Source organism: Panthera tigris, chromosome B3 (assembly GCF_018350195.1).
Source record: "Panthera tigris isolate Pti1 chromosome B3, P.tigris_Pti1_mat1.1, whole genome shotgun sequence".
Lineage (NCBI taxonomy): Eukaryota > Metazoa > Chordata > Mammalia > Carnivora > Felidae > Panthera > Panthera tigris.
In genome coordinates this window covers 60,247,311-60,268,900 of record NC_056665.1, presented here as the reverse complement: position 1 = coordinate 60,268,900, position 21,590 = coordinate 60,247,311, and the positions used below count along the sequence as shown (strand labels likewise).

General features: G+C 40.5%; 1 protein-coding gene across 7 annotated transcripts in view; it reads right to left on the bottom strand.

Annotated features, from left to right (window-relative positions):
- The window catches only part of TTBK2 (tau tubulin kinase 2), a 167,905-nt gene that overhangs the window by 8,054 nt on the left and 138,261 nt on the right, over positions 1–21,590 (bottom strand). For all 7 annotated transcript variants that reach the window (XM_042989059.1, XM_007081723.3, XM_042989058.1 and 4 more), the window contains 3 exons: positions 18,185–18,396; positions 15,663–16,251; positions 2,639–3,912 (listed from right to left, as the gene is read on the bottom strand). In XM_042989059.1, the coding sequence (XP_042844993.1) occupies positions 2,639–3,912; positions 15,663–16,251; positions 18,185–18,396 (2,075 nt within the window). The remainder of the gene's footprint in view (positions 1–2,638; positions 3,913–15,662; positions 16,252–18,184; positions 18,397–21,590) is intronic.

Here is a 21,590-nt window from a genome sequence, read left to right as displayed (position 1 = left end):
ACTGAGCAGCTGAGAACAGTGGCCCAAGTATTTAGTTGGATGTCTGCCATTCAGAAGCACTTAAATGTTGTTAGTCCCTTTCCTCCTAAGGCAGGTTTGCTCTTCAACTTGAAACATCTCTAGCATGTTAGTAAGTGAGAGAGAGAGAGTAAACCATTTTGTTTAAGGCTCCCATGACAGAAATGTGGCATGTGCATATGCAAACATTAAGCCCCACGATGTAAGTCTTCAACATGAACTATATTCACCAACAGCAGGAAATACAGATAAAAGTATTTTTCAACCTCATTTAATACTTTCCAAAAGGAAAAGAGTAGTCACTGGTTTCTTGGGGCCTCAGTTTCTGCCCTTGACAACAGTCTGAGATTCAGCAGAGCTGGGTTTGGGGGCTGACTGCCCTGTCTTACTGGCAATGGACCTGGGCCTTAGAATTCTAAATCTAGAGAATATTCATATGAATAGCAGTATCTTCTCTGCCCTAAATGTCTTTCTGTCTTGGGCTAAAATCCATTCAGTTAAAAAAGAATTTAAACCGCAAACTGCAGACATGCCACTCCTTATAGAAGGAAGTGGGAGAACTTCCAAGGTTGTATGATCACTGGCAGGATGCAGGGACATAAACAGCCACCATCAATCACCATCATGTGTCAGCAACAAGTTACTCAATTTTCTCTCCTCCTCCTTTTCCACCATCTACTTATTCAGACATGATGAAACTCACTCTGGTTAAGCCTACCCTCACGGATCTTATGGTAAAACTTGAAGAAGGGAATAAAATACGTCTTCTGTGCCAGGACCTAAGTGGGAAAGTTGCATTTCTGCTGAACTCCCAGATGAAGTCCAGACCGGTCAGCTCTGCAATATCTGGCACAATGCCACATGCTTGGCTTGGTTACCAAGTGCTACATTTGAGGGACATGTAAAGTGCTAAATAATAAATGATAATCAAGATTTGTTTGTTGCAGTCCAAAGCATCTCAAGCCACAGACACATTATCTCTATTAAGTACAGAAGAAAAGCAGAAGGAAGAGGGGATGTGTGGCTACAGTTCATGGAATCACCTTTAAAATGTCTCAAATGACTGCAGTTTACACATCACCATTCTCCCCATGGAATTGTAGTCCCACTGGCACTGAAAATCCAGTGTTTAGTTACCCTTGAACATGAAACCTTAGGGCAAGTCTAAACTTACCATTACCCTGGGGGAACAAGTTCTGCTGGGTAATGATACAGACAGAACTTCACTTTAATACACTTCAGAATCCATATAACAGGTGGAGACCTACTACTGTACTACCTGTAACAGGCTCTAGTTTTCAGGTAAATGTATTCTGATTTTCACCTTGTTTTAGGTAAAAGGTCATCCTTTTTCTCTTTCTTCTCCAAGGGTTTAGACCCTTCTAGTCTGTGAAAGTGAGTAATGGCTCCAAGGAAAGCATTCTTAACTGGTTCATCACCTCCCAATATTTCCCCCCTTCCTTAAAACAGAATCACTCTTGGGGTGCCCACATGGCTCAGTCAGTTAATAAGCATCCGACTCTTGATTTCGGCTCAGGTCATGATCTCAAGGTTCATGGGTCCGAACCCCTTGTCAGGTTCCACACTGATAGTGCGGAGCCTATTTGGGATTCTCTCTCTCCTTCTCTCTCTGCCTCTCTCTGGCTTGGACACACATGCAAGCCCACACATGCTCTCTCTCTCTCAAACTAAATAAACTTAAAAAAAAAAAAAATATATATATATGTACATATATATATATATATATATATATATACACACACACACACACACACACACACACACACACATATAAATAAAATCACTCTGTGGTCAATTATACATAAGAATACTTCAATAAACAAGTATACCATACAGTAAATATTGAAGTAATACTTTTGTAAGGCCGTATGTATCAGGCCTAGGAAAACTGCCCACAGGGTTTTTGCAGTTGCTTAATTCATTATAATCAGATAAACAACATGGTTACCATGACCCGTTCATCAAATTATGGACACAGGAGGTACCTGGGTGGCTTAGTTGGTTGAGCGTCCGACTCTTGATTTTGGCTCAGATCATGATAATAGGGTCATCGGATTGAGCCCCACACTGGGCTCTATGCTGAGCATGGAGCCTGCTTAAGATCTCTCTCTCTCCCTCTGCCCCTTTCCCCTGCTTGCACACATTATCTCTCACTCTCTCTCTCTCTAAAATAAAATTAAAAAAATTATAGACACAGTTTTTTTCACTGGAGTTTGACATCATAATGACATCTGTTATAATGGAGTATCTAGTTAAAATGGACTAGAAGACAAGTAACCTTTGTTGCATGCCAATTAAACCCAGCACAAAGCTCCATATGTATGCAACCTTATTTTATCCTCCCCAAACCATGAGGCAAATGTAAGACCTGTTTCACATATGAGGAAACTAAGGGTCACACTGCGAGAAAGTGGGAGAGGCAAGAATTAATGTGAATCACTATGATCCCTTTTATACACTGGGCTATAAAGGCTGGAAAAGGCAGGGGAGGAAGTAGATGATCAGAAACAGGCAACGAAGAAATGAAACCACTGATATATCATAATCAAGCAGACACAGAAATAACACTACACACTTAACACAGAACACATGGCATTACCTGGCTTCTACTCCAGGCCTCGTAGGGGGCTTTCCTGGTGGTGGCCGAGGCAAGAACTGAGCTGAAGTTGCGGTACTAACTTGATCTGTGTTGACCCATGAAACTGGCCTTGGAATTTTGCTCTTTCTGGACTGGGAGATGATGGGTGACAGAAAGCTGTCTTCGGCTGATCTGCTCAGGTGTGAGTCTACAGCCAGTCTTGAAAAGGGAGTGAAGACTTCCTCCTCAGAAAAGGGAGCAGGAACACTAGCTAGTCTCTCCTCTAGCAATTTATCAGAGGCACTTGAGAGGTCCCCAAGGAAAGACTTGAGTTGCCTTTTTTCCACAAGAAGCCTGACTAGGTCTGGCTGATAAGCTTTCTTTTGGAGGAGCTTTTCTTTTGCAGAGACTGGAGAGGATGATTCAAAAGTTGAATCTATTTCTTGTGCTAAAACAGGGATTCGGCTGTGTCTAGTTACAAAAGATGACTTAACCACATCCTTTCGGGATGGTGGACAATGTTCACTCTCTGAAACACAATGAAATAATTCTCCATTTCTAGGGGCAATTTTCTCTCTCTTACCCTCTTGGTGCAAAAAAGTAGACAGGTCTCCCTGATGACCTGGCAAGTCTTCACTCCTGATGTCATCATCCTTAGATAGCTTACTTTTTTGCATTGCTGCCACCTGACCTATCTGTCCTTCAACATGTGAGTCAATGACTCGTGGAGAAATTTCTGAAGTTCCAACTGCCAGAAGCTTCATTATCTCGTGATTTTTGTCTTGATTTGGCACCACACTAAAAGTCTGTGTCTTTGTCACATCAAGAGGTTCAGTAGTAGCTGAGTGATCCCTTTCCGCAGTTACCAAGTCTCCTGGAAGAGAGGCGATCTCAATATAATGCTGTCCTTTACTTAACTTCTCATCTTCATTATCTGATCCTAGAAGAATGCTTTTCTCTTCGGTTTCTCTAGGGAGACTCTCAAATTCTCTCACAGCCAGTCTGTTATGGTCAGCGAGGTCTTTTGGTTCCAGGTCTTGAGATTTGTTACTCTCTCTAATACTGGGTAACAAGTCATGACCAATATGATCTATCTGAAGCCCCAAGTCTGTTCTGCTTCCTCCACTAGGAGGCTCACCCTCTGTTACAACTAGGCCAGAGAAGTTCTCCCGTGGAGAGTAAAGTTCTACAGTGGGCTCAACAGGCTGAAGGTCTCTCCTCTCTGGCTGCTGACCATAGTGAAAGCTTCCTGAAGTTGACTGTGTGGATGCCACAGAAGGTCTAGGAATTGTAATCTGGAGACACAGAAGAAAAAACATAATGCAATAATGTGGAATATTAATGAAGATGGATGATTTGAAATTTAATACTTAAAATTCTAATTTATTAGAGGAACACAGATGTTGACCAGGTCTGTCCAACTCATACCTAAAATGAATAATTCTCAGTCAAAGTACATGACACTTAAGCTCCCCTACTCAGGAGCTACATTAAACAGTCTCTGTCTAGGCTCATCCCTGCCTTTACTTTAGCCTGCTCTGTGCTCTGGAAGATGAATTTCTATACACTGCACTATCCAGGCTCCCTTGCCTTCTGATTTCTGGTTGGGTTTGCCCAATGGGAAGCACCAACAGAGAATCAGAGAGTTGAGGAGAGAAAGGTCTGGGTATTAATTCTCTCTGCTTCCTGCCCAAGGGAGAGGAGCATTGGTGGTGACTACATTCTACCACTTCTAGCCATAGCTGCTGTTGCATGGCGCTTCTCCCAGCTTCTGCTCCTTCTTCCTTCTCTTGCAGGACTCAAGATAAAACTGACTCCCTCTACTGACGGTCCTGTTGGTTCTCTTTAGTCTATCCACACATCCGTAAAAAGTTGTTTTCATTAAATTCTAAGCCCCCTTCAGTGTGCCAGCTACTTCCTGCCAGAATCCAGATATAGGATTACAGGAAAAAATCATTGGCAAATTACTCTAAGTTTAAAAACTCTGGATTTACATGCATTTTCTTTCCCATAAATCCTAGCAATCAAACAATGTTAGGAATATTTTATCTTCTTATAAGCAAAGACTTGCAAAGATGTTTCCTTATGTTTCATTAGTTTCTTTAATTTCTTAAAGACAAGCCTATGATAAATTCTACCGTCCTTCCACTGAGGTCATTTCAATTCTATGTGAATGAGATAGATACAGTATCTAGTAAGAATGTCCTTTCTTAAGACTCCTAAAGTTTCTACATTTTATGACATGTAAGAAAAAAAAAGTGACATGTAAGGAGACAGAAAATGTCAACCACATACACTGATAAGGAAAAAAGCCTTTCTGAGAAATCAAGTAAGTCAAATTACTTAATGAAACCAATTATGTTTTGGGGAAACTATGGAAATTGGCCTGAATTCAAAGCAAAATGAATGTGGAGCTGTCATGGGAGACTTCACTTAGATCCCATCTTAATCCAAAGACATCAAGAAATGGGTGTAGTTCCAGAGTCAGAGAAACTGTCTGGATTTTTTTCCTTGTATATCAGGAATACAATCAGGTTTAAGAACATGTAAAGCTTGGGGCGCCTGGGTGGCTCTCAGCTGGGTAAGTGTCCAATTCTTGATTTTGGCTCAGGTCATGTTCTCACAGCTTGTGGGTTCAGGCCCCACATCAGGCTCTGCACTGGCAGAGCAGAGCCTGCTTGGGATCTCTCTCTCTCTCTCTCTCTCTCTCTCTCTCTCTGCTCCTCCCCTGCTCACTCTCTTTGAAAATAAGGAAATAAACATTTAAAAAAAAAGACATGTAAAGCTTGTCGTAAGTCCAGCCCAGGAGAAAACACCTAACTAATTTCCTGAAATAGCTCCTGAATGGAACCAGTGTCCTGAGCATCTGTCTGATTAATTGAATACAGGCTGTTTAGGTTCAGATCAGAATTCTTACAATAAGCCCAGACCTCTAATGACCTTCAGGAAAAGGGAGTCAGTTCTAGTGGTCTGTTGCCCTTCAGGAAGTCACTTTACACTTGTATCTCTTTTTCATTGTTCTAAAATATATTCATTCAGGCAGATGACAATTTGCTAGTATATTTTAAAAAATGATATTGAAACCTAGAATACATAGTTATTTACTATTCGAAATGTATTTTTTAAGACCTGGGAGTCAGGGTGATAAGAAAACCAGGTAAGAAGTTACAATAAATGTCAAATAACAAGGGAGATGACTCTACCTACAGTCAAAATAAAACAACAGTCGTTTCATTATTATATGTAATTTCAGAAATATCAGCCAAAATAAACTCAGCAGTGTTTAGAGAAAAACATTCCAATGATCTTCTGAGATTAGAGCTAGGGAATCAATGCACTTGTGAGCTTAATTCATCTTAGATTCAGGACATAAATGGATGTGTATGTGTGGCAAGAAAAAAGGGGTGACAGTCTTCTACACATGTAAGATACAGGAACATCAGATAGGAGAATTTATTTTCTTGAAAAAGATTCTGAGCAATTATGAAAAACTGCATAAAATATGCTCATATAATATTTCTACAGCACCTAAAATTTCTAAAATGTTCCTAAAATCATTTCTACAAATTTCATTTCATAACTGCCCTGTATTTTCATTGGGTACTATTGTTGACACAAATTTCACAAGTGAGAAAAAAAACCTTGGTAAAAAAAAGTCAGGGATAGGATTTAAGGATTTTGAAATCATACATAGCATAGCAAAGCATTCTGACATGCACTACACTCTCAAGTGAAGTCTGGGAAAGAGTCTGCAAAAACATTATCTGATGAGATAAAAGGAGAAAACCAAAGATCAATAGCTGAATACAGAGAAAGAAAAGGCTAATTCTAAGTGTATCTGAAAACAGATTCCTTGACCTCAGACTGTAAGACACAAAAGCACTTCCCATAATTGGAAATTAATTAACGATCTGCCAGGAAGCCATATGCATCTTTTATATCTTTAATTTCTATAATTCACAAACACTTCATTAAGGCATGAATTCAATCAGTGCCTTTCTTCTGTTCTCTAACTGGTTCTCTAAAGGTAAACACCTTTTTACAGAACTAGAAAATGACCTCAATATTTTCCATGTCTTTCATATTAGTTTTATTAATGCCTGCTACTCAGTTTGACTAACCTCAGTCTCGTTACTTTTTAGTTCAGATAAAGCAGCCTCATTATTTATAATTACCCCATGTTTACAACTGGCCACATAACAAGAGACAGTAAACTGTAAACTATTATTTACATTTAACTTATAAATAATTATCCTTTAACTTTTATCTCATTCAAGGAGTATAATGTTATTAATAAAAACTTTGGGAAATTCAACAGGCATACCAAACAGCCTCTCTTCCAAATAAAATGTCATATATGAAATATCTAGATCTCCTTTTGGTTTTTGACAAATAATTTACGATATATCGGTAGTAGAATAATTTATTAGTTCCCACTATAGCCAAGAATAACTGAGTTATATGAACACATTCCTGGTCTATTAAAAAAAATTAAATTTTAAACATTCGCATTTCTTTGGGCCATTCAAATTCCACTATACGCTTCTTTTGCTCAAAGCATCTTTATGTGACACTTCATACAAGTGTTAAAACTTATGAATGAAACTAAAACACTATTATTGAACCATGTTTTTAATGTATCAAATGTTTATTACTAAAAAGTGAGTACACGGCAGTGATAACATTTGAGTATTAAGAGGCCTTATCGGGGGAGCACCTGGGTGGCTCAATTGGTTCAGCGTCCAACTTTGGCTCAGGTTATGATCTCGCAGTTCGTGAGTTCGAGCCCCTTGTCGGGCTCTGTGCTGATAGCTCAGAGCCTGGAGCCTGTTTCAGATTCTGTGTCTCCCTCTCTCTCTGCCTGTCCCCCACTCATGCTGTCTCCCTCTGTCTCTCAAAAATAAACATAAAAAAAAAAAGAGGTCCTATCTGCTAACAGAATGTCCCACTCTCTCACTCTTTATCCCTGTTGCTTACCCTGACCATGTTGCTTACTATTGCTGAAGATGTTGTTACACTGTGGCTTGGCTTATGAATATGGAGGCTGACTAGAGGAGGAATGGAGAGAGCAGCAATGTGCCACATAGGTAGGTAAAACGGAAAACCTGAAGCCTCGAGCCGAAGTAAACAAAAAGTAAAAGTTGCTTTCCCCCTTCCCATTACCCATTTCTCAGAGATACTCACTCATCATTAATAGTTCAAGTGTTTTTTAGCAGGATTTGAAACTATGAGAATTTCGTGGGGGTACCAAAAATCATAAGCAGGCCACAACCCCACACCAAAGAATACAAGTCACAGAAAAGACAGACGGAAGTAAAAATATTTTTGGTTGGCCTGCAATTACACATCACATACTTGACTACAGGATTTCATGGTCAGTTTTCAAGCCCCTTCATATAATACTGGAAGACACTTCAGGGGTCACTCTAGTTCAACTATTCCCAACTTCCATAACCTACAGATTTCTATCAAAGCATCAATAACACTTCACTTGTTTCCCTTTACTAGCTTGAAGATGCTTGGAAGCAGTGAGGAGACTCACTGGGCTCTGAATTCTTTTGATGCCTAGTGCAGTACTTGACACACAGTAGATGCTGGATAATTGTTGAATAAAATTCCCCTCCCTCAATCTTGGCAGTTTCTTGTCCCACAACCCACACATCTCAGCGGAGCAGGCCGATGCCCTTTATCACCTTACCTTTTGCATTTTATCTTCAGCCCCTTTCCTTTGCCCTAAGGAAAGGGCACTTAAGACTCTCAATCACTTATTTCAATGCTCTGAACTGTGGTCTTCAAGTCTCTGTGCCTCTGCACATACTGTGTTCTTTGCCTCACAGCCCTGCATCTCCCTCCAGCAAACTAATTCATCCTTCAGAGTCCTCTTATTTTTGAAGTGCACCTTAACCTTTCCAGAAAAATATTTTTAATTGTTATTTCCTCTCTAATTATGAAAGTAATGTATTTTCAAAATTTCATTTTTCATGGTAAGAAAAATTAGAAAATAAAGAAAAGTTTAGAAAATAAAAACACCCAATATTGTACTCCTCAGTCCTAGGTAGATTGATCTGTGCCCTCCTTTGTGTACACAGCTCCACTAGAATCACTTCACGTTGTTTAAGGTAACTGTTAGACATAGGCCCTCAGTGCCAACCTGGAAGGCTGGTGCCAACTGTTTATCCCTGGGGTAAAGCATAGAGCCTGGAACTCAGGAGACACTGAATAGAACTGAAGGAATGAAAAGAACAGAATTAAGGCAATGCAATCACTGCTGATTTGAATTTTATAGTACTGGTATTGGTACTCCTGTAAATACAGTCAGAGGAATCCTCTTTGTAGATGCTGACTACCAGATAGATCACAAAACAATTATGTGACTCCTTTCCATTTTGTCTTGCTCCCCGTGTGTGTTGTGACTCGCAGCCCCTTTCTTCTTCTCAGTGTCTAAGAAACAAGTCAAAGAGGAAATTCCTTCAAATGTTGATAATCCCCTGATGTGAGGAACAGAACACAGAATGTACTCCACTAGTTATCTGCCTCTTTACAGATTATCTCCCTGCCCTATGGTTTGGTGTCATCAGTGCAAAAAAGGACAATAATTTTCCCTCTGCTTCTTCCATAGAGTCGCTGTTAGGATCAACTACGAAAAGTATTCTATGAAATATGGATGTAAGATAATATGGTAGCCAGTCTCTATGATGGCCCCCAATGACCTCTGCCCCTTGGTATTCATACCCTTGTATAGGCCCTCCCACACTGTAGCCGGATTGGTCTGTGTGACTACCAGAATATGACAGAAGTGATGGCATGCCCTTCTGAGATGAGGTTATAAAAGAAATTATGGCTTCTATCATGGTGGAGGCATGTTGGCTCTACCACCCCACCCACTCCCCTATCTCTATCTCCTTCTCTCCTTAGTGACAAAGTCAGCTGCCACTGTCAAGAATGGAGAGACCCAAGTGGTGAGGAACCAAAGCCTTTGGCCAACAGCTACTGAGGTCTGCCTACAGTCATGTGAGTGAGCCTGGAAGTGGATCTTCCCATCCTGGTTGAACCTTACAATGATTTCAACCCTAGCTGACAGCTTGACAGCAACATCATGAAAGACCCTGAGCCAGAACCATTAGATTGAGCCACTCCTACATTCTTAACTCTCAGAAAAGTGTGAAATAACTTTGTTGTTTAAAGCTGCTAAATTTGAGGGGTACCTGGGTGGCTCAGTTGGTTAAGTGACTGACTTCGTTTTGGCCCAGGTCATGATCTCACGGTTCATGAGTCTGAGCCCCACACTGGCCTCTCTGCTGTCCGTGCAGAGCCTGCTTCAGATTCTCTGTCTCCCTCTCTCTCTCTGCCCCTCCCCACACTCTCTCTCTTAAAAATAAACATTAAAAAAACTTTTTTATAAAATAAATAAAGCCGTTAAATTTGGAATAATTTGTTACACGGCAACAGGTAACATATTGTTGATATTATCATTCCCCAGTCATATTTATACTACTTCCAAAGGTAATATTAAAATGAAGCACTGGTTTTCTTTCTTTTAAAAAAAAATGTTTTTTTTTAATGTTTATTCATTTTTAAGAGACAGAGAGAGCGTGAGTAGGGGAGGGGCAGAGACAGAGGGAGACACAGAATCTGAAGCAGGCTCCAGGCTCTGAGCTGACAGGCTGACAGCAGTGAGCCTGATGTGGGGCTTGAACCCACAAACCGTGAGATCATGACCTGAGCTGAAGTCAGACACTTACTCAACTGAGCCACCCAAGCACCGCTGAAGCACTGGATTTCTAAAAGACCATCTAGAACCATGAGATCATGTGGTACAATCTGCCTTGATACTCGGTTTAAGAAATAACTTTTCCACTCCTGTATTATATTTCAAATCCAACCTCCCTACTAACAGAGATTACCCAATGTCACGTGGACCAGTGGTTTAGACCTCTGTTAGAAGCAGTTCATTTTCTTTTCTTTTTCTTTTTGTATCATTTTAATGTTTATTTATTTTTGAGAGAGACAGACAGACAGAGTGTGAGTGGGAGAAGGGCAGAAAGAGGAGACAGAATCAGAAGCAGGCTCCAGGCTCTAAGCTGTCAGCACAGAGCCCAAGGTTGGGCTCAAACTCACAAGCCATGAGATTATGACCTGAGCCAGATGCTTAACCAACTGAGCCACCCAGGCACCCCTTCTTTTCTTTTTCTTCTCTACCCTTATTTATGTATGCTAGCTTAATCTTGTCTCTCCATTTTTTTTTTTTTATGTTTCTTTTTTATTTTTTGAGAGAGAGAGAGAGCACAAGAGAGACAGAGCATTGTGGGGGAGGGGCAGTGAGAGAGGGAGACAGAATCTAAAGCAGGCTCCGGGCTCTGAGCTGTCAGCACAAGAGCCCAATAAGGGGCTTGAATTTAAAGACTGCGACATAGGGGCGCCTGGGTGGCTTGGTCGGTTGGGTGTCCGACTTCGGCTCAGGTCATGATCTCACGGTCCGTGAGTTCGAGCCCCGCGTCGGGCTCTGTGCTGACAGCTCAGAGCCTGGAGCCTGTTTCAGATTCTGTGTCTCCCTCTCTATCTGCTCCTCCCCAGTTCATGCTCTGTCTCTCTCTGTCTCAAAAATAAATAAAAGTTAAAAAAAAATTAAAAAATAAATAAATAAAAAATTAAAAAAAAATAAAGACTGCGACATCACATCACGACCTGAGCCAAAGTCAGATGCTTAACCAACTGAGCCATCCAGGCACCTCTCCATTTTCTAATCAAAACATAACTTATTATTTTTCCTGTAAGCCAAAGGTTGGTCTTATTTACTCCCTGTAAATCCATGTTTAGCAGCTTTTTAGAAACGATTGACAGTGAGCCAATTTCAATCAACACTGTTTACCCAAGGAAAAAAATTTAATTTCCAACAGTAACCCCAAACCAATTTTTTTCAAATCTAGCAAATTTAGCCATCTTTCAAAACATATTATTTAAAAAATTTATACATGCTATGTGATAATCAGTGGTTTAATGTTTATGGATAAGGGAATTCCTAACCAAGGCTAACAGCTCTGCACTAATAAAGTTTTCATCAGGTTAGTTTATTATGCCAACTATGCTTGTAAACAGATAAACTTTTGCTTTGCCTATTTTTATATAGTTCCTACATATTTTAAGACATCGGTATATTCTCCCTTCATATCATCATAAAAGAGAAACGAGCCTGAGTGAAAAAGATACAAACTAACAAACATTATCATCAGGATATGTCTTAATTTAAAATATTCAGATAGCCCAGTAATATAGTTTAGCATATCATCCAAGCTAGAACATATAATCAGAGTTGCAAGAGATGTGGAGAAGCTAACTGGGAGCCCTCCCTATTTAATATGTCTGTAGTAAGTTAGGAAATAATACCATCTGCTTTGCAAAAGTAAACTCTGAATTTAAGCCTCAAAAACAGAATCAACATAAATATATTTTTAATCTCATCCCCCACAAGTGAAGGAAATGGTTAAGTTTAATACCTTAGACATAAGTACACAAGTGATGCAGCTGACATTTCTTTAGAGACCTTCAGTTAAGAAAAATACTTTAACAGACACACAGATCAATGAAGCAGAATAGAGAACCTAGAAATGGACCCATAAACATATGGCCAACTAATCTTTGACGAAGCAGGAAAGAGTATCCAATGGAAAAAGACAGTCTCTTCAGCAAATGATGCTGGGAAAACCGGACAGAGACATGCAGAAGAATGAACCTGGACCACTTTCTCACACCATACACAAAAATAAATTCAAAATGGGATGAAAGACCTAACTGTGAGACAGGAAACCATCAAAATCCTACAGGAGAAAATAGGTAGCAACCTCTTTGACCTAGGCCATAGCAACTTACTACTTGACATGTCTCCGGAGGCGAGGGAAATAAAAGCAAAAATGAACTACTGGAACCTCATCAAGATAAAAAAAGCTTCTGCATAGTGAAGGAAACAATCAGTAAAACTAAAAGGCAACCGACGGGATGGGAGATGTTCGCAAACGGCATATCAGATAAAGGGTTAGTATCCAAAATCTATAAAGAACTTATCAAACTCAACACTCCAAAAACAAAATAAACAGTGAAGAAATGGGCACAAGACACGAATAGACACGTTTCCAAAGAAGATATCTAGATAGCTAACAAACACATGAAAAGATGTTCAACATCACTCATCATCAGGGAAATGCAAATCAAAACCACAAGGAGATACCACCTTACACCTGTCAGAATGGCTAACATAAACAACAGATGTTGGTGAGGGTGTGGAGAAAGGGGAACCCTCTTGCACTACTGGTGGGAATGCAAACTGGTGCAGCCACTCTGGAAAACAATACAGAGGTTCCTCAAAAAATTACAAATAGAACTACCCTATGACCCAGCAATTGCACTAGTAGGTATTCATCCAAAGGATACAAAAATGCTGATTTGAAGGGTCACGTGCACCCCAGTGTTTATAACAGCACTATCAACAATAGCCAAAGTAGGAAAGCCCACATGTCCATTGAGTGATGAATGGATAAAGAAAATGTAATATATATATATACATATGTATACATACATGATGGTATACTACTTGGCGATGAAAAAGAATGAAATCTTGCCATTTTCAACAACATGGATGGAGCTAGAGTGAATTATGTTAAGTGAAATAAGTCAGAGAAAGACAAATATCATATGATTTCACTTATATGTGTAATTTGGGAAACTCAACAGATGAACACAGGGGAAAGGAAGCAAAAATAAGATAAAAAAAGAGAGGGAGGCCAACCATAGAGACTCTTATATACAGAGAACTGAGGGTTGCTGGAGGGGAGGTGGGTGGGGATATGGGTTAAATGGGTGATGGGGCATTCAGGAGGGCACTTGTTGGGATGAGCACTGGGTGTCATATGTAAGAGATGAATCACTGGGTTCTACTCCTGAAGCCAAGACTACAATGTATGTTAACTTGAATTTAAATTTTTTTTTAATGTTTATTTTTAAGAGAGAGAGAAACAGACAGACAATGAGTGGGGGAGGGGCAGGGAGAGAGGGAGATACAGAATCTGAAGCAGGATCCATACTCTGAGCTTGACAGCAGCAAGCCCAGCACAGGGCTCGAACTCATAAGTAGTGAGATCATGACCTGAGCCGAAGTTGGATGCATAACAGACTGAGCCACCAAGGCATCCCTTGAATTTAAATTAAAAAAGAAAGAAAAAAGAAAAATACTTGTATTTAAAGATATCTGAAAATAAGGCCAAAGTTATAATATCAAATAAATGAATGCAAGTCTTTCAACAACCCGACAGAGAAAATGTTGCAAACAGTGTAAGAGAAGCATGTGAACAATCCCTGTGGATAAAACAGTATTGATGGGAGAAAGCAATACTAGGAGAAATGGAGCCAAGGCTTTAGAAAACCTTTTTTTTTCCCAAAAATTTTTAATGTTTATTTATTTTTGAGAGAGAGAGAGAGAGAGGTACAAAGAGCAAGCAGGGGAGGGGCAGAGAGAGATGAAGACACAGAATCTGAAGCAGGCTCCAGGCTCTGAGCTGTCAGCTGAGTCCCACATGGGGCTTGAACCCACAAACGCAAGATCATGACCTGAGCCGGTCAGATGCTTAACCGACTGACCCACACAGGGGCCCTTAGAAAACCTTTTTGAAGGGAAGTACACCAGAATGCTTGAGTGACGGCAAGTACATAGCATGAGAGAGTCCAAGATAAGAATAAACTGAAGATGGAAAGAGAAATAAATGGAAAGAGGGAAGGTGGGTGGAAAAAGGGATAAGGGGAAGGGGGGGTGGTTGGACTTGACTCTAGCCCATAGGTCATTGTGTACAATTTGAAAAAGGATGCTTCCTTAAAGAAGGGACAGACCTACACAAAAACGCAGTTTGGTTAGCAAAGTTTGGGCTAGGTTTCAGCCCCTACTTGCTCCCTGGGCTAGGCCACTTTATTTAGTGAACAACCTGTATAACTGTACAAAGCAGTCCTGGAAAAGAAGAAAAGACTAACTCTGATGTAGAAAGAGGCAGGCATTGATTTTCCCATGGCGAAGTGCAGGTGAATTCCTACAAAGCAGGACACAAAAGCAAATTTTGTTATCTTTTCTCACTGTTTTACACCTGCATTTGTAATTGTGTTCTAATAGAAAAATGTCAGTTTGGGGAACAACATTGTTTTTGGTGAGCTGGAAAAGACAGCTGCTAGATGATTAGGGAATTTGAGAAAACCTGGTACTTCCACCCATGTAAGGACAGAGGTACCTGTCCTCAGGATGGTGCCAAAGATCTCTGTACACAGTTCCTTACTGCCTCCATATTTGACTTTTCTGGGGCTCCAGCTGCTCTCAGTCATCGGGGCATCACTGCTTACTGATTAACAACAGGGTAACAGGCGTCTCCAGCTGAATGCCCAAACTGAGGGTAATTCCCTTGCAAAAGACCTATATCACAACTGCTTTCAGCTACTTGGTAAAATGCAGACTCCTGGTCTCACTCTCTCCCAGACTTATTGAAGGAGAAGCTCTGGAAGTGAGGCTGGGACTCTGTATTTTACACAGTGGACATCAAAGCTGGAAGACTACTGTTTAAGAGTAATGTAAAATATGAGAAATTTCCGCGTGGAGATTACGAAAAAGAAACAGAACAAAAAGAATCAAACCTAGCCAACTGTACACTATAAAGTACAAATTATATATGCCTTCCTCACCAGGTTTATAAGGCAGAGATTCAAAATCTTTAGAATTACAAACTTTTAAAAAGTCATATCTAAACACACAGCTCTTGTGGACTAATTAGAAATGTTATTCTGAAATTAGGTTATAATGACATTTCATGTGTTGCTACACTGACAGGAAACCTTCACTTGTTTTGAGAAATTTCATATTGGGTGACTGACATAGAACCTACTCCAGACATCACGCCCTATCCCCAAACTTAGGCATCTGCTGAACAATCTCAGTTGATTGCTAGTTGAACTGGTTAGTTCTTTTTTAACAGCACCTTGAATGGATAGCAGAGAAACATAATAGGAACAAATTTCTTACCGCTGTGAGGGGTCCTTCTGCTTGCGCCTCCATTGGACTCGTGGGTGTCACTGCAATAAAGTGACTAGCAGCTCCAGCCTGGAGTTCTAGCCTATCTGTATACTGCTCTGGAGCAGCAGTGGCAGGACACTCCCCAGAAAGTGCTAAGACCACACCTGAGGTTTCTTTCTTTAAATGATCACTTTCTGCCCAAGGACCCAGTAGGAGCTTTTCATCTTGAGGCGATTCCTCCAGGACTTGAAGTACTTCAGGCTCCTCATCAGAAGGGCTTCCAGTTGTTTTATGGCCTAAAGCCTCATTTGTCCTAAAATCCCGAAGGTCCTGCTCCTTGTCCACAATCACCCATTCTTTGGAATCAACCTCCTGCTTGCAGGAGCTCAAGTTAACTGCTATAAATCCATTGCTGGCACCGCCATCTGCCTGTTCAGGGGTGTTGGCAGAGGCAGGCTTAGAAGCATCTGGAAGATATTCTTCATCATAGTGCCAGATATGGTCAGTACGGGACACAGCGGGAACACAAGGCTTATGAAGCAGAGCAGGGAGAATAGATTCCTTTCCTGCACTGGAATCTTTCTGCATTTTCTCCAGGCTTAAGAAAACAGAGAGAAGTTACTCAACTGTCCTAGGAAAATATTTATTGCATAACCTATAAGCTCTATACAGAACTAACATTCACACACAGGTTAGAGAAAAAAATATAAATAAAACATAAGGAAAGTTTCACAGGCTGATTAAGTTCTGCTTTATGTGTCATAATCCTGTTTGGGAAGATGGAGCCCATGGGAGGAAGATGGCTCTCCTGCTGCAGGGCAGAAGAGAAGCCTAACCAGGTTGACTCATGTGATCTATTTCAACTTTTCTTTGACAATTCAATCACACTGCCCTCTCTCTGGCAGACAGGAACAATTTAGCCAAATTTAGCTTTTGCTTCACCAGAAGGCCTACAAAAGGAAATGAAGAAGCTAGTATGCATTAGGTAAATACTTGAAGTGTTTCTTCTTCAGACATATATGTAAATGTACTCATTCAAGTAAATACCAAAGGCAGAACTTTTAAAAAGAAAAGCTGCTATACCTGCTCAAGCACACCCAGTCCACTACGCACATAGCGGTGCACACAGTGGTGGGGGGTCGGGAGGGGGTGGGGGAAGCTTCAAGGTATATTGTCAGTTTGGCTGGATTAAAAGGCAGATGGCAGAGAGGTATAGAGGTATAGAATCTCTCTGCCGGCTGAGGGGCAGGCAATGGTGTGACCATTTGGCTGCACTTGCTTCTAAGAACTGATCTCATCTTCAGGGAAGTAGTTTAAGCAATACACTTTTTGCTTTCCAAGTCTGTAATTAGGTGCTTCAATTCCTTCAACTGTTCCCTTTTCATTCTAGCTTCTGGCTTGAGTTCATTTTCTTGGATTACTTCTCTTAACTCCACCTTATTTTTATTTCTCAGCTCTTCCCTCAACATGGACTCCCTTTGGTTTCATTCCTTTGTTAAACTAATTCTTTACCAAACTAAGCTTTTACTCCTATTGCATTTAGGTCTTTATTCCCAATCTTAGCCACAACTCAAAATGTTTAAGCACTGCCCCATCTCAAATCCATCCTTTTGACCATATCAATGTACAGACATAGCTTCTATCACATAGCTGTGAGACTGAATGACTACCATGTAAGGAAGAATACACATATATGAAGGACGATTGAAAATGGAAGCCAGATTAGACTAGGCCAGAAGTGGCTGAACTGTCTTTAAACACAGTAAACACCATGTTAGTCAATTACATGGTCCTTCTAACATTTCATTGCCAATAGCAGCCACCAGGGATGTACACTGAAGGGCATGCGACCATCACTAGTCACTTGGCTCTTAGTATTACTGCAGTCTTCTTTAATTTATATATAACAATTCTTCTGTTAGCAAAATTTACGGATAATTGGACTTCTAATCATGAACTATAGTTATTACCTATGTATAGCTCTCTAAAGTTCCACCTTTCCTTATTTCTAGGAAGAAACTTATTCATGCCTATTTTTCCTACAGTACTTACTCACAGAAGGCCTTCATTAAATTGAATTGAACTGCCTGTCCCTTGTATATAAATTACTTGTTTCCCTCCTTCACGAACTCCCCTTCTTCCTGCACAATACCTTCTTTATCTTGTGCACTCCCAACTCTACACTGCATCTTCTTACTCCAATAAATGAGATCCCTTCCAAACAAGGTAAGTTCAAAATGTTTTTAACTTGTACCTAGTTTTATGAAATTACCAGTTCCCACTGCTCAACTTGCAAGGCCAAAAGCTGTGTTATAAGAACTTGTAGCAATATTATAAGACAATTCACATTAAGAATCACAAAGATAATAAAAACATGGATGGAGATGAGAGCTTAATCAAATCAGTACTACAAAAATGCAAACATTTCTTATTTGAAAGACTTTACATTATAGAAATTAGTAATGATGATGTTGAGGATAACTATAGCATCTTTCTTAGTAGCTTTAAAGAAAAGAAAAACTATTTCATACCAGGTCTCAAGAAACTTGTCAGTATCTGGCTTTGGCTCCAGTGTTAGACGTTTTTCCAGCTCAAAGCTGTGGATAGAACGTAACTTCCGCACCAATGGAACATCTCTGTCTGGCTGAGTAATCTCTGAGCGGACACGAATCGGTGAACCAAGGCTTGGAGCATTCAGAATACCATTTACTTGACCATGGCTGTTTTCTTCCTCAGTAGCAGCCTAGACAAAATATAAAAGAAAATAATGAAAAACATTCAGGTGACTATGTATAGGAATTACTGACGTCTTTCAAAATAATATAAGCAAATGCTTGCGATGTGTTTTCAGGAATCAAGATATTTTGGATAGGTGACATCTCTAAACACTTGTCTATTAACCCTTTATAAAATGAATATTAATTTATTCTCAGTTTCAGTATTATTTTAGTTTTTTATGTTTTTGGTACAAAAATAAACAGTCTAAAAATGTTTAACCACCTTAGCTTTTTGTATGATATCTTACAAGATGCTTGCAGGTCTCCATTCCACTAAAGTAAAAATAAAACCTGGAAAGGACATTTTCTTCGAGCCACAGGTGGTCTCACAAGAGGTAGGAGAGGCTGCCAAACATGAATATCCCCTGTTGCTCCTTCTCTAAAAACCAAATGAAAAACCAAACAACAATAAGAAAACTTGGAGCTAGAACAATAAAGAGCTGAGTAGAGCAGCAGGTTGAATATGACACAGCTCAGAGTAGTGGGGCTGCCTAAGGACAGATGCCCACAGCAGCACACTTACCAAGGAAATTAAGCTTGACCCCAGTAATAGGGTAAGAGAGGGAGGTCTGGTATGTTTAAAGATGCCCAACTGGTCTGCTGGCTACCAGCAGAAGCAGAAGACAATCTTCTCTGAGGTAAGACTTCTTCTGAAGTAAGGTCTACAGGACTGCCATCAATTATTAATCAAACACATGGGAAGGAATGCCACCACGACTAACAGAAATAATAATAATTTTTAGAAAAATATTTAAAACTCCCAAAGACATCAGATATTAAACTTGTTAAAATACAGGATATATAGGGGGGAGAGTTAAGATGGTGGAGAAGTAGGGGATCCTGGGCTTTCTTTGTCCCTAAACACAGCTGTATTGAGGTCAGATTTTTTGGAACACCCAGGAAATAGATCTGCAGAGCAACAGAAGGATCTCCACAGTTGGAGGGAAACAGCTTGGTAGATGTGAGGTGCATGGATGTGAACTGGGGAAGAGAAAAACAGTGGAGCCACAGACAAGAGGGAACCATTTCTGTGCAGAGACAAAAGGGAGGGAAAGAGAGAAGGGTTAAGAAAGTGCAACATCAAGTTAGCACAAGAGGAAAACCTCTTTGGACCATGAACTGGGGAGCGAGAAATACTGAGCATCCCAGTTTTGTTTTGCAAATAGCTTTTGGAGGTCTCACTCCAAAGTTTTGGAAGTATGTGTCTTTCTCCTGAGCGGAGCTGTGGACGCACTCCTGGGGAGAAGGGAGCTGGCCCTGGAGTGCATACTGTAGTGTAGACATCTCCAGGGTACACTGGAAGAGAACAGTCCCCTTCCTGGAGTACTTCTGGAAGAGGGTTTATTGCCTCACCAAGGACAAAAGACCATGCAGGTGACGGCCAAACCCTTTCATCAGCAGGGTGGAAAGGCTCTACTCTGGAGGAGGGGAGTAGATCTGCACTATGCCAGGTCCTTTAAGATTTGGGGTTTTGAATCCCAACTGTGCACCAAGGAGAAGGTGCAGGATACTTGTGGCTGAGGGCAAGGTGACTGCCCTCACTATTCTGTAAGGGCTACTCAACAGTGGTGGTTGGGATCCCCAGTCTGGGGATCAAAGCCTGGGGTGATGCCATTTTTTCCCCCAACACAACACAGTGGGACTTCAGAGAGGAGCACAGCGGCCCCCAGTGGAGTTGGGACCTGCTTACACCATACTCTGCCCCTCCATGCCTGGCAACGGCTTATCTACTGGAAGCAAGATGGAATCTGAGCTAATGCAGCCAGCCTTTCCTCCTGACCAGCACAGTCAAGCACCCCTCAAGCACCAAAGACAACTCATTTTTAGTTTTTTTCTCCTTTTCTCTTTTTTCTTTTGGAATCAGGCTCATAGTTTCTGGTTTACTTTTTGTCATTTCCTTTTATCTTTTTTTTTTTTGAATCAGGCTTTTTAATTTTCTTTTTCCTTCTTTTCTTTTTTCTTCTGCTTCCCCCCCCCCCCTTTCTTTTTCTGTGCAATCAGCTTTATAGTTTTTTGTTCCCTCTCTTTTTCTCTTTTTATGGGATCAGCCTTCGCCGTCCCTGGCACCCCCCCCCCCAGCCTTTTCCTTTTTTCCTAGGGTTACTTCAACAAAAAAATCAAAGCACACCTGGTTGAAGTTCCATACACTCCACCACTACAAGCAAGGAGGAGCTTTGTAAAGGACTGACCAGTGGGAAAGAGCAGCCAAAATGCAACAGCAGAGGGCACACAGCATACACCAGAAACACTTCCTGGAGTGACAGGCCCCGGACAGGGTATGACCCCTTTTTAATACAGTAGTATTCTCAGGTGTAGGAAACATAACAAGCTTTTAAAACATGCAAAGGACAGAAACTTAGCCAAAATGACAAGATGAAGGAATTCTCCCCAAAAGAAAGGTCAAGAAGATATCACAGCCAGGGACCGGCTCAAATCAGATATAAGCAATATATCTGAACAAGAATTTAGAACAACAGTCATAACTACTATCTGGGCTTAAAAAAGGCACAGAAGACACCAGAGAAACCCTTGCTGCAGAGATCAAAGACCTAAGAACTAGTCAGGATGAATTAAAAAATGCTATAACTGAACTGCAAAATAAACTAGATACAGGGACAGCAAGAATTAAAGAAGCAGAGAATAGGTGAAACAGAAGAAAAAATTATGGAAAATCATGAAACTGACAAAAAGAAGGAAAGAAAATTACTAGATGACAAGGGGAGGCTTAGAAAACTAACTGATTACAAGAAACGAAACAATATTCATATCAAAGGAGTCCCAGAAAAAAGAAAAGCGAGGAAAAGGGGAGGTTTATTTGAACAAATTATAGCAGAGAACTTCCCTAATCTGGGGAAGGAAACAGGCATCCAAGTCCAAGAGGCACAGAGAACTCACTTCAAAGTCAACAAAAACAGGTCAACATCACAATGTATCATAGTGAAATTTGCAAAATACAAGGATAAAGAGAAAATTCCGAAAGTAGCTATGGACAAAAGGTCCTAGCCTACAAGGGTAGATACATAAGGTTAGCAGCAGACCTGTCCACTGAAACTTGGCAGGCCAGAAGGGAGTGGCAGGACATATTCAATGTGCTGAACAGGAAAAATATGCAGTCAAGAATCCTTTATCCAGCAAGGCTGTCATTCAGAATAAAAGGAGA